The sequence below is a fragment of the Xiphophorus hellerii genome, chromosome 1 (assembly GCF_003331165.1).
Source record: "Xiphophorus hellerii strain 12219 chromosome 1, Xiphophorus_hellerii-4.1, whole genome shotgun sequence".
In the NCBI taxonomy this organism is placed as follows: domain Eukaryota; kingdom Metazoa; phylum Chordata; class Actinopteri; order Cyprinodontiformes; family Poeciliidae; genus Xiphophorus; species Xiphophorus hellerii.
In genome coordinates this window covers 5,865,676-5,877,896 of record NC_045672.1, presented here as the reverse complement: position 1 = coordinate 5,877,896, position 12,221 = coordinate 5,865,676, and the positions used below count along the sequence as shown (strand labels likewise).

At 35.6% G+C, this 12,221-nt stretch overlaps 2 protein-coding genes across 6 annotated transcripts in view; both read right to left on the bottom strand.

Annotated features, from left to right (window-relative positions):
- Window positions 1–3,019, bottom strand: part of LOC116721371 (tumor necrosis factor receptor superfamily member 14-like) — a 1,133,408-nt gene extending 1,130,389 nt beyond the window's left edge. Inside the window, exon 1 of the mRNA XM_032565056.1 lies at window positions 2,879–3,019. The gene's annotated coding sequence lies outside the window, so the exon portion shown is untranslated. The remainder of the gene's footprint in view (window positions 1–2,878) is intronic.
- Window positions 1–12,221, bottom strand: part of LOC116721181 (tumor necrosis factor receptor superfamily member 5-like) — a 59,935-nt gene that overhangs the window by 1,876 nt on the left and 45,838 nt on the right. Inside the window, exon 9 of one of the 5 annotated variants that reach the window (XM_032564771.1) lies at window positions 15–140. The exons of the other annotated variants lie outside the window; for them this stretch is intronic. Coding sequence (XP_032420662.1) covers window positions 15–140 — 126 coding nt within the window. The remainder of the gene's footprint in view (window positions 1–14; window positions 141–12,221) is intronic. 5 annotated transcript variants of the gene reach the window in all.

Here is a 12,221-nt window from a genome sequence, read left to right as displayed (position 1 = left end):
CAATATAACTGCACCTGAATCACAGGTAGAACATGGATTGCAGTTCTTTAGTCCATTTGGCAGGTCCATAAATGTCCCATCTGAACATTTCTGACAGGATGTAGTTTTAAACTCTGTACAGTCTATTCTGACTTGTTCGCCTGTTGGAAAATAAACAGTTTATCATTTTAAAGAATAAGATGGGTTGCAGGTTGAACAAGATTCAGGCAATGAAAGCAGCCTACCTATAACAGAGTATATATGAGAATAAACAATAATTCATAACTGGAACATACCAACATTACACATAGGACAGCACTCTTCTCCTATGTTGTATTCAGTTATATGACATGTGATGGAATCGACTCTGAAGTTTCTCATCAGAATCACCTGTGAAAAGAAAAACATTTTTCTAACAATTAGGATCAGATTGTAGCTGACAGCAGCATTTCCCTTTAAGATCAGTTATTGTTTATCCTGCTTTGATGAAACATTTTAGCAGTTCTATGTCAGCATAACATTAATTTATACCAACAGTTATTTATATTATTAGTTTAGCTTCTAATAGAGGTCAACCTGTCCTTAGTATTAGTTGCTGCAATTATTGAATTTAATTCAGTTTAGGGCTGAAACGATTCAAGTTCCTGGATTATTAAAATTCCTGGAGGAAAATGTATCTGCCTGGAAGCTTCGTTAAATTATGTTTTATTATGTAGCACCGTTTCCACCAGGGTCATTATTTGTGGAGGGCAGCGCTATTACTACCGTCTATGAGTTGTTGTGAAGAGCTAGCAGCAGCATGGTGTTGAAATGTGTGGCGTTTTGTCGACAAATAAGGATTGTTGAATTTTGCGGCACAATGGTTGGAGTACGAAAGCTGTTTTGCTGTTGGAATCATGTTGTCATGGTTTTGGAGCAAAAGATAAGAATGGAGAAAGAGAGAGAGATCTGATTCCTCGATTAATTGTAAAAATATTCTATAGATTACTTCATTACTAAAATATTCTTTTACAACAGCCCTAACTCAGTTTATTTATGAAGTTCCAATTCACAACACATTTCATCTTAAGCAACTTTACAAGACTATTTATATCAAGAAACACAACAATATATTCAATTTAATGCTAGAAATCCAAATTTGATTGCATATTTCTCTTTTTGCTTTTCTGTGAAACCTAAATGTTTTAAAGAGAACAAATACACCAATAACATAACCAGTAACATCAGTACATGTCAATCGTTTCTGACAGTAAAACTCTCTGGCAAAACTTCTATACATTTTAAAATATGTATTTTCTGTGTAGCAAAAAGAAAATTTGTTTTCAAGACATGTCAAACTTAAAAAGAGTTTAAATCATTTATAAAGTTACCATTTTGTAAAAAAAAAAAAAAAAAACATTTTCTAATAAATATATCCATTGTTTTGTCATAAATAAATTTACCAGCAGCATAAATGTTGTTGCCCAAGATGCCATTGTCAAAGGCAGGATGAGGATGAAACTTGTCTAGAACAGAAAACATCTCATAGAGATGCAGGATGAACCAAATTGTGACTCCATATGCTGAAGGTCAACATCTGTAAAACAAGAAACACAAACACATTGTTAACCTGTAGGAACTCTGGGAACTGTAGCATGAAGCAGGGCTGCAGAATATTAGACTTCAGGAATGCAATACCACCACATAGTGGACAGACAGCGGAGCACTTTCTCACAAAGGCTGCTCCAGCTCTGCTGTCGTAGGGACAGATACAGAAAATCCTTCCTGCCACATGCCATCTCACTGTACAATAAAAGCTAAATCATTGTTCTGCACTAATCAGTCCAATTTCGCACAACTGCAGTGTGGCACACTTGCTGTACATATATTTACATATACATACTGTATCTGCATTTTTTGAATCTTTACAAGGTCTGCTCTAAGTTGCTTTTTATATTGACAGCATGTTATATTTTATTTTTATTTTGTCTACAATTGCTACTCAGTGGTGGTTGTTGTGTGTCTCGTCTCTATGCTGCTGTAACTGCGAAATAATTTCCCTGCTGGGATGAATAAAGTAATTCTATTCTATTCTATTCTATCATGTGATGCTGTTGTTGAATGTTGAGGTGATAATATGACTTGTGATAAATAAATAGCTAAATATTAGTGATTTCTTTCTTCTACAGTTTTTGCAAACAAACACATTGAGAAAATAAATTAAAGTTCTAAATCTGCTGTAGTTGTAATCTCTCAATGACTTTGTCATCTTAAAGCCTGGAAAATATTTTCTGCTGTATTAAGCAAAAATATCACTGGTCTATAGAAAAACAAATTTAATATATATACCTTTTGTATATTGTGAAACTTTCAAGGAACAGCAACATTTTTCTGTTTACAAATTATTTTATTTCTGTATATTACTTTTTGTTTGACGTCATCTGTTGATATTATTGCGCTGCGAACAAGGTGTTTATTTATTATGATTATTATTATATTTATTCAAATATTGTACGAAACTAGTTTGAAATTAGATTTGTAGTTTATACTTTAAATTAGGCGTCGCGGCCGCTGAGTGATGACGCTACGTGTTCACGAATGGAACCTCCCCTCCCCGTGTTCAAACAAAGCGATTTGTTTGTTTCACTTTCATTTCACCGACACATTATTAACACAGCACGAGTTTTTTGCCAAACAAAGATAAACAGTTTTAATTAAACCAGTAGCAACATTAGTTTTCATAACTTTGTTTCAAACTAATCCTTTAACTACAGAACAGAACTCCTCTCATCAAAGTTCATATTTTCAGTCTTCCGTGTTTCTCCGCCCAGTTCTTCTAACAAAGGAAAACAACCGGCGTTTAAGGCCCGCCTTTAAAAACACAGAGGCATAAAATGAGCAGCTAACAATGTAATTTTACCTGAAGTCTTACATCGCGATGAAGTTAGTTTTCAGTTGAATGTTCATCATCGTCAGACATTCACTTTATGATTTCCTTTGGTCAGCAACGTCCTAAGATCCGTGGTTTTTTTGCTTTTCGTCGGACTTCAGAAATGCAATACCAAACAGGAAGCTCTGCACATGCCTCGCTGCAGCAAACACACGCCCCTTTCTGCAGACAGAAACAACTACACCTCGCTGCAGCAAACAGAATGGGGCGGGGACGGACAACTGTCAGTCTCATACCTTATATGGAAATGGTGGGGACGGACCACTGTCAGTCTCATACCTTATATGGAAATGGGACTATTTCATTCCGGAAATGAAGGGGGCGCTAGTGACACTATTTCCTGTACCGATCGTGTTATAATAATTATACTAATAATAACGTATTTTATTTGACAACGCCTTTTAAAACACCCAAGAAGACTTTCAACATTAAAAATACAAATTAAATAGTAAAGAAATGGCTACAAAACGTGATATGTCACGTGGTATGTCTGTCACGTGGTAAGTCACTTTTTTATTTCCAAATCTTTATTAAATCTTTATTTAAAATTATATTAGTAACAAACAATCTAGAATAAGCAACAATAAGGAAACATTATGGAGATGTATTTATCTGTCCTTACACCCAATCTATCTCAAACAAAAGTAATAAAACATGAATCAAATCAATATTTTGGAGACAAATGTACATTACATTAAGAGCACATTTATCCATCCATTAATTATCATGATTGATCCCTATAGTGGGGTCATGAGGGCTGCTGACCCTGGACAGATCGCCTGTCCGTCGCAGATTAAGAAAACAGATATAAACAAATGAAGTTCAAATAATATATTTTGATGTTGTGAATGGTACTCTTAAAATAAATAAGTTACAATCTAAAATATAATAGCCTCTGGCTTATTAAATAAGAACTAGATGGAAAAGAGGTTTGGTCAGTAAAACATTTAGTCAACAATTTTGGCCAACTTAGTACGTCCATTCACAGCGCACTTTTGTTTATTTGCCAAATATCTTTCTTATTATTCACATTGTGAATATAATTTACAAACAAACCAAAGGACTTCTGAACTTCTAACAAGTGCCATTCTGAAAACTAGAATATTTTTGGTTGCAGGTGACCTGGCTCAGCTATTATCATTGTTTACCATAATGTGTCATTGGAAACTTTTGCTATAAGGATCCAGTTCAACCAGTAAACTGATTGGTGTCCCACTATTCCATTTAGAAATCCCATATCAATTCTACCAATTGCAATCGATTCATAAAATAAAGCCCTTAAATATCCAATTGTTGCAAAACCCAAAGAGATTAATTAAAACTTTAAATGTAGCTTCAACCTGGAAAGACTCACACAGAGAGAAAGTAGGTTTTAGAAAGTTTATTTGACAAGAAATATTCTTTGGCGCTCGGACCCCGGCAGTAGACACTGCACTGGTAACTGCCAGAGAGAATGATCTTTTTTCTATATGAAAACCTTTTTGAATAAAGTCACTGGTTACATAAATTAAACCAATGTGTAAATTCTAACTATAACTGTCTTCATCTCACCTGCTCAGCCAATCACCTGATCGTGTGTCTCCATCCCAGCCTAACGGCGTCGGTCTCATCTCCTCCACCCTTCATAAAGTCCGGCTTGATGTGTGCAACTGCTCCTCATCTGAGCTATCATCACCTCCACCCCGACTACACCTTCGCTCTGCTCGTTTAATCTTGTTTGTATCTGAACAATATGTTTCTGTATGTGCTTGCTTTATTACAAAAAAACCCCAAGTTGATTCTGACTGTTAAAACATAAACAACTTGGCTGTATGTCAGGCTTGTAAAGAAAATTTGTATTGATTCCAGTCATTGTTCAAAAAGTATAGGAAACATTGTATTTACACATATAAAATATTGCAAGTTATTAGCTTTGCTTGCATTTAAAATTTTTAAAACAAGGTTATCCTATTGATAAATAACGCTGTTACAATATATTTACAACTACTTTATTGGTTCTACTCTCTCCAACAAATTACAGCCACAAAGTAACTTTGTGTGGAAACGGCACCATTTCTATGAAAACTAAATATAGTAAATCAACTGAGCTACAACAAAAGGAACATTCAAAAACGTAAATAATATTGAAAGAACACATTATTAAAAAGGATGACTGCACAAGTCAAAAGGCAAATATTCTTTAGCAGAAATGATTTAAAATGGTATGTCACAAAAAAAACAAACAATGTGTGACAACTGAAATGTGTGAAAGATTGTGGAAAGCAACTAATATTCTCCTTGCATTCAGTATTGACAGTCAGTGCAGTGTCCAGGTCGGCCATCACAGTAGTAACCAGGGTACTCTCCTCGTCTTCCATCGCCGGTGAAGCCCACAGTCTTTATATTACCGGTTGCAAGAAGAACACGTTACAACCGCAAAAGGAATCCGGTTTTCTGCCTTGAATGTTTTTGAAAATTTGCCCCAGTTGATCTCACCTGTTAATGAAAAATCGATTTCATGTAGTTGAAATCTAATTTCACATGTTTTAGGTGAAAAAAGTCAAAGGGAGTCTTCTTCCTGAAAACTGGGTCAGATTCAACGGCTTCAAAGCACTTGCAGGTCAATGCCAAGGTGAGGTTAGCTGAGTCTCCCTGTGCTGGTATCACCTCCTGGAGAACAGCTTCAAGAACATTCAGAGGCATCTGAAAATAACAAAAAACCAAACAAAATAAAAAATCACATTGCACATTATGATCAGTAAAACAGTAGTTAATAATAGCCATTTCACCAAATACTTTGTTACTCTTACTTGTGTAGTTTATTGCAGTTACTTACTAAAACTATATTGAAGTTGTGCTACTCCTCATTAGAGTATCACATCTGGGTACTACACCCAACTATAATGGCTGCTGTTAGTTTATAAAATATATTAGACTTTCCAGAAATTTAACATTGGTGTACAAAACATATTTAAAAAAGATTAACCTTTAAAAATAAAAGAGAAACACTAGAAAACTGGTATGTAAAAAATATTTTATATTTTTCAAGTGTAGTTATACATACCGTTATGTTGAACCATAGCAGTTTGTGCTAAATGGTTCTGTAGCTTGTATGAGCAAAGGGGACAGCAATATTTATGTTCATGTTGCAAATAGATACGTGGATCTGTATAATGAAAATAAAAAACAGTTTGAGCATAAAATACATTTCTCAATTATACATGTTATCTACTTTTCTATTTTTATCTAATGGTGCCCTGCGGGATAATAATTAGCTATGCTACATGCTAAAATTAGCCTTCCCCTGTATGAATTACGAATTTCACTTGCTCTTAATTATATTTTCAACCTAATCTAGAAAAGCGTATTGATTTACTATGTGAAAAAATTTAAGAAGGTAAAAATACCTTTTGTTGACTTTGTGAGTTTTGCATTGTTGATCGTGTGTCGAACATCAATAGAAAAACCTCTCAAACTTCTTTCTTTCTTCTTCTGTTCCTCTTAACTCCGCGTCTTAAGGTATTTATACTAGTGATTATGAAAATAGCGCCCCCTTCATTTCCGGAATGCAATAGTCCCATTTCCAAATAAGGTATGGGACTGACGGAAAGTACTTGGGTCAAGGAGCCGCATGTGGCTTCCGAGCCGGTTCGGGACCAAGATGGCGACCGGACCAGTCGCTGTGTGATGTAGCTGAGACACAGATTTCAATTTTCAGTCCTCCTTGCCAACATAATGCTCTCTTTTTGATCCAGGAATGTCTGTAACTTCTATGTTTGTTCTATTCAACCTGATCAAGAGTCACATTGTTGTTAAGACTGCGATCAAGGACGAGAAAAGACTAGGAGCTAACAAGCTAACCTCTGGGTTCAACGGTCATCTTCCAGATCAACGTATACTACGATGCAACGATCGGAGCACAGCCTTAAAAGAAAAGAGAAAGGGAAATCTAAATCTAAATCTATAGCTTCAGACTTGCACCAAGACACGATGTCATCGACTGCAGCTAGTGGTCCCCGGATTTGCTCCCCATCTGATCCAGCTGCAGGTATCCCTGCCTCCGATCATAACTATATTGGTTCCATGGACAGACAGAGCCCTGATCTGTCTCCTCTACTGGATTCTGACCCAGATACCCCTGCTAAACCAGAGGAAAAGAAACTAAAAGGTGACTTGTCTCTCTTTCAATTACAAGACAACATCGCTAAGATAATCAATGATCGCTCTGATAAATTAGAAAATATGGTCAGCTGTAACACCGTTAGCATCGATGCTCTGAAGAAGTCAATTGACTTCATTTTTACGGAAATTGAAACGCTAAAATCCGACGTGAAAGCTGTGAGCTCCATATCGGAAAACACTGTGCAGAAAATGGCTGAAGTAGAAATGAGAATAAACGAAACTGAACGATACCAACGTAGATGGAATTTAAGGCTACACGGAATCCCAGAAGATAAGCATGAAAACATCAGAGCCAAAGTTAGCGACATCTGCTGTGCTGTTGTTGGAGAGAACCAGGTAAAGATGAAAGAAAGTATTGACATCGCTCATCGTCTGGGTCGCTTCAACGACCAACAGAGGGCGCCGAGAACCACTATGATCCGCTTCACCAACAGATCATCCCGCGACCTGGTATGGAAAATGGCCAAGAGCAGCAGCTTTCTGAAGGAAAACAGGCTGAGGTTTACAGAGGATCTCACCACAGCTGACAAGGCTCAGCGAGAAAAACTGTGGCCATTAATTGATGCAGCCCGGAAAGAAGGAAAAAAAGCCCATTTTGCTGGAGTCCGTGTGATCATTGAGGGAAAAGAAATCAAGTCACCGCTGTCCCCAACTGGACAGAATGTCATTCCTGTCCTTATGGACACAACAAGCCCTTCATAGGCATGGTCACAGGTTCTGCTCAGTTGGTCACCTACAAAGCCTACACACTTAATATTTGGTTCCTTTTCTATCTTCTAATTCTGGAAGGCAGTTTGCCTATTTACATTATCTTAATTCACTCTATGTTTAAAAAATAATTATATGTTTATTGAATTCTGGTTTGACTGTGCTTTGCTAAGTGTATTTACTATGTTGTTAAGTACAGTCTCTGCTTTGCTGTGCATTTCAGCACTTTTCATATCATTTTGAATTTATTGTCCTTGATAGTTATTAATGCAGCTATACTGTTCCAAACTGCAAGCTTCTTATAAGTCTTAGTATCTGACATTCTAAATCACCTTAGCTCCATTCTGTTCATGGTTTAAATTACACCATTCCGGGTCTGTAGGTTGTTCTCTGTGTCCACTTATCCTACATTGTCCCTTTCAATCTTCTCATTAAATGCCAGGGGTTTAAGAGAAAATGTTAAACGAAAAGCTTTATTTTTATTTGCCAAACAACAAAAGTCTGATTTTTGTTTTTTTCAAGAGTCACATAGTGTAGCAAATGATGCATCCTTTTGGAAAACTCAATGGGGAAATGAGTTATGGTTTTCTCATGGCTCAGAAAGATCAGCAGGGGTTACTATTTTAAAAAACAACTTTAATGGTTCTGTTCTACACTCAGAAAGTGATCCTAATGGCCACTATATAATTTTAATCCTGAATATCAACAACTATATTACCCTTCTTGCCAATGTATATGGATATAATTCAAAACCTGAAAATGATTTTTTACTTGATAGATTAGAATCTAGCTTTTTACACTGGTTATCAAAATACCCAAATGCTCTTCTTTTAATGGGTGGAGATTTCAACGTTGCTTTGAACAGCTCCCTAGATCGATGGCCTCCAAGTGTTAATAATACTTCTTCTATTAACTTGTCCTCTTTTATACAAAAATTTAATCTCATGGACATATGGAGGGAAAAAAACCCTGTCTCTAGAGCTTACACATGGTCTAATAAGCCTCGCTCATTAATGTCTCGCATAGATTACTGGTTAGTTTCTGATTGCTTACATAAGAATAACATTACTCCTAGAATATTAACAACACCTTTAACTGATCACAAAGCAATATCATTGATTGCCTCATTCTGTCCTAACATTACTCCCACATTCAAAAGTTCTTATTGGAAACTTAATAATTCCATCTTAAAAAATGTGCTAGTAATTGATAAAGTCAAATTATTAATAAACCATTTCTGGAAAAAAGCCTTAATTAATAACAATTTCTCTAGAAATTGGGAACTCCTTAAATTTGAAGTTACAAAATATTTCAGAGAGTTTGGTGCCTCTCTATCTAAATCCAGGAGAGATGAAGAAACAAATGTAATATCCAGAATAACTGAAATTACTCAAATCTCACCTGAAAATTTATCTGAAAATGACTTAAAGGATTTAATCATTCAACAAAATAAATTAAATGAAATATACAGAAGGAAAGCAGAGGGGGCTTTTGTGAGATCGAGAAGGAAATGGCTGGAGGAAGGGGAACAAAACACTGCGTATTTCTTTCAATTAGAAAGAACCCGTGGTCAATTCAACTCAATTCAAAAACTTAACATTAACAACTTTATCACTGATGATCCCCAAACAATAGCAAAGTATTGCTCTACTTTCTACAGTGAGTTGTATGAATCACACTATAATAAATGTGAATCTGAAATTTTCTTTACACATCTTACTGAAACTAAATCAATTAATGATGACCAAAGGAATGTCTGTGATAGTCCCCTATCTCCTGCTGAAGTCCTGTCTGCCATCAAGCACCTAAAACTCAACAAATCTCCAGGAGTTGACGGCCTAACTTCAGAATTCTACATCACCTTCGCAGAACAACTGGCCCCGTTCCTCCACCGGCTGTTTGCAGAATGCATTGATAACCAAACTCTTCCTCCCACTCTGTGTCAAGGCCTTTTGACATTAATTCCCAAACCTAAAAAAGACCCCCTTCTGATTGATAATTGGCGTCCAATCTGCCTTCTTAATAATGACTATAAAATTCTAGCTCAAATTTTTGCGATGAAAATGAAAAGTGTTCTTAACTTTATAATTGATGAAACTCAAAATGGTTTCATGACACAAAGACATATAGCCAGCAACATCAGGCTGGTGTTGGATCTGATTGACTATGCAGATTTGTGCCATGATGACAGCCTTATATTATTTTTAGATTTCCGTAAAGCCTTTGACACCATTGAGCATAATTTTGTTTTTCAAACATTAGAGAAATTTGGTTTTGGTCCTTACTTTTGTGCTGCAATCAAAACCATGTATAAAAATGCTAACTGTTCAATCAAGCTTCATGCTGGTACGTCTCCCAGATTTGATCTAAAGCGAGGTGTGAGGCAAGGTTGCCCGCTGTCCCCATACCTCTTTTTGATCTGCTCTCAATTACTTTCAGATTTCATTAAACTCAACCATTTGAAAGGTATCTCTTTTGCTGATAAAAATATTATAATTAGTCAACTAGCCGACGATACCACTTTATTTTTAAAGGATGCTTCTCAGGTTTCTTTAGCAATTAATATTGTTGAGAAATTTTCTAGAGCCTCTGGACTCTACCTTAACATTGATAAATGTGAACTTTTAGCCCTTAAAAATTGTAACAAACCCTCTATTTATAATATTCCTGTTAAAGAATCGGTCACTTATCTCGGCATAATGATCAACAAAGATCAAGATTCTAGAAATGCTCTGAACTTTAATCCTATTGTAGAAAATGTACAAAAGAAACTAAATTCTTGGCTTCAAAGAGATTTATCAATTCAAGGAAGAATTTTGCTAACCAAAGCAGAAGGCATCTCCCGTTTAACTTATCCAGCTTTGTCTCTTTCTGTAAATAAACAAACAATTGACGTCATTGATAAAATGCTTTATAGATTTGTATGGAAAAATAGGATTCATTATATCAGGAAATCAGTCTTAATGAACTCATTTGAACTTGGTGGCCTCAATTGTCTTGATTTCTCAACCTTAAACAATACATTCAAAATAAACTGGATTAAACAGTTTCTCAAAAATCCAACCTCAATCTGGAATTTTATACCCAACTATTTATTCTCAAAACTTGGTGGCCTTAAATTTATTCTCCTTTGCAACTACAAAATTGAAAAACTACCCATAAAGCTATCTAATTTTCACAAACAAATGCTTCTTTCCTGGTCTCTAATTTACAAGCATAATTTCTCACCCCATCGATATTATATTTGGAACAATGGAGACATTTTGTACAAGCATAAATCTTTATTCTTGGAAAATTGGTTTGAACATGGAATCATCTTGGTTCAGCAGCTTTTTAGACCTGATGGTGTCTTAATGTCTTATTCTGAACTTCTAGAAAGGTTTGGTCTCCCCATACCACCAAAGGAATATGCACTTGTTTTTGATGCCATCCCATCTGGTGTTATGATGCTTCTTAAGTCTTCTGTAACTTCTGTTCTGACTCCTCCAGGTCTAGACGCTGCTGTCACTAATGTTGGTCAAATCTGTTTTTCCACAAGAAAGCGAAAGAACAACCGTGATGTACGTGCCTTATTCCAGAAGGACATCGTCTCTGTTCCTAATGTTATCTCTTATTGGAATAACTTTGCCCCCAACCTGAACTGGAAAAAAATCTGGTGTCTTCCATCTAAATATTTAATTATTAATAAAATCAAAGAAGTGTCTTTTAAGATAATCCATCGTTTTTATCCCTGCAAATTTTTCCTTCAACGATACAAAAAAGACATTGACACAAACTGTTCATTTTGCCAACTCTATGTAGAAGATCTCTGTCACTTATTCTGGTCATGCTATTTCTCTTGTATTTTCTGGCAAGATATTTGTACGTTTATTTCCCAAAGAATTCTTGATAACTTTTCCCTCACTTATATAAATATGTTGTTTGGATTCTTCTCTTATCCCACTAACAAAACCAAACATTTTTATATTATCAATCTAATTTTATTAGTCGCAAAATATCATATACATAAATCTAAATTCTCAAATCAGAAACCTCGCTTTTCAGCCTTTAAAGTGGAATTCAAACAATATATTACATCTCTCCAGTATTCAAGGAATAGAAAAGCAATTAAGACAGTGGATATGTGCTCTCACTTTAACATCTTTCTAAGTTAACTTTTTTATTTATTTATTTGCTTTTCATTTTGTTTGTGCTTCCTATGTAACACCCTGGCATTGTTGTCTTGTCTGTTTTGCTACTTATTGCGTTGAGTCTGCTATTTTGTAAACCCCTTTATTGTCAATAAAAAAAAAAAAAAAAAAAAAAAAAAAAATGTGGCTTCCGAGCCGCGGGTTGGCCATCCCTGATCTACGGTGGCCGACAGGTGCAAATGCGCAGCAAAAGAGAAACATGCAAACAAAAAAAAAAACACGCGCACAAATTAAATGCGGCAAGCAAAAAGCGA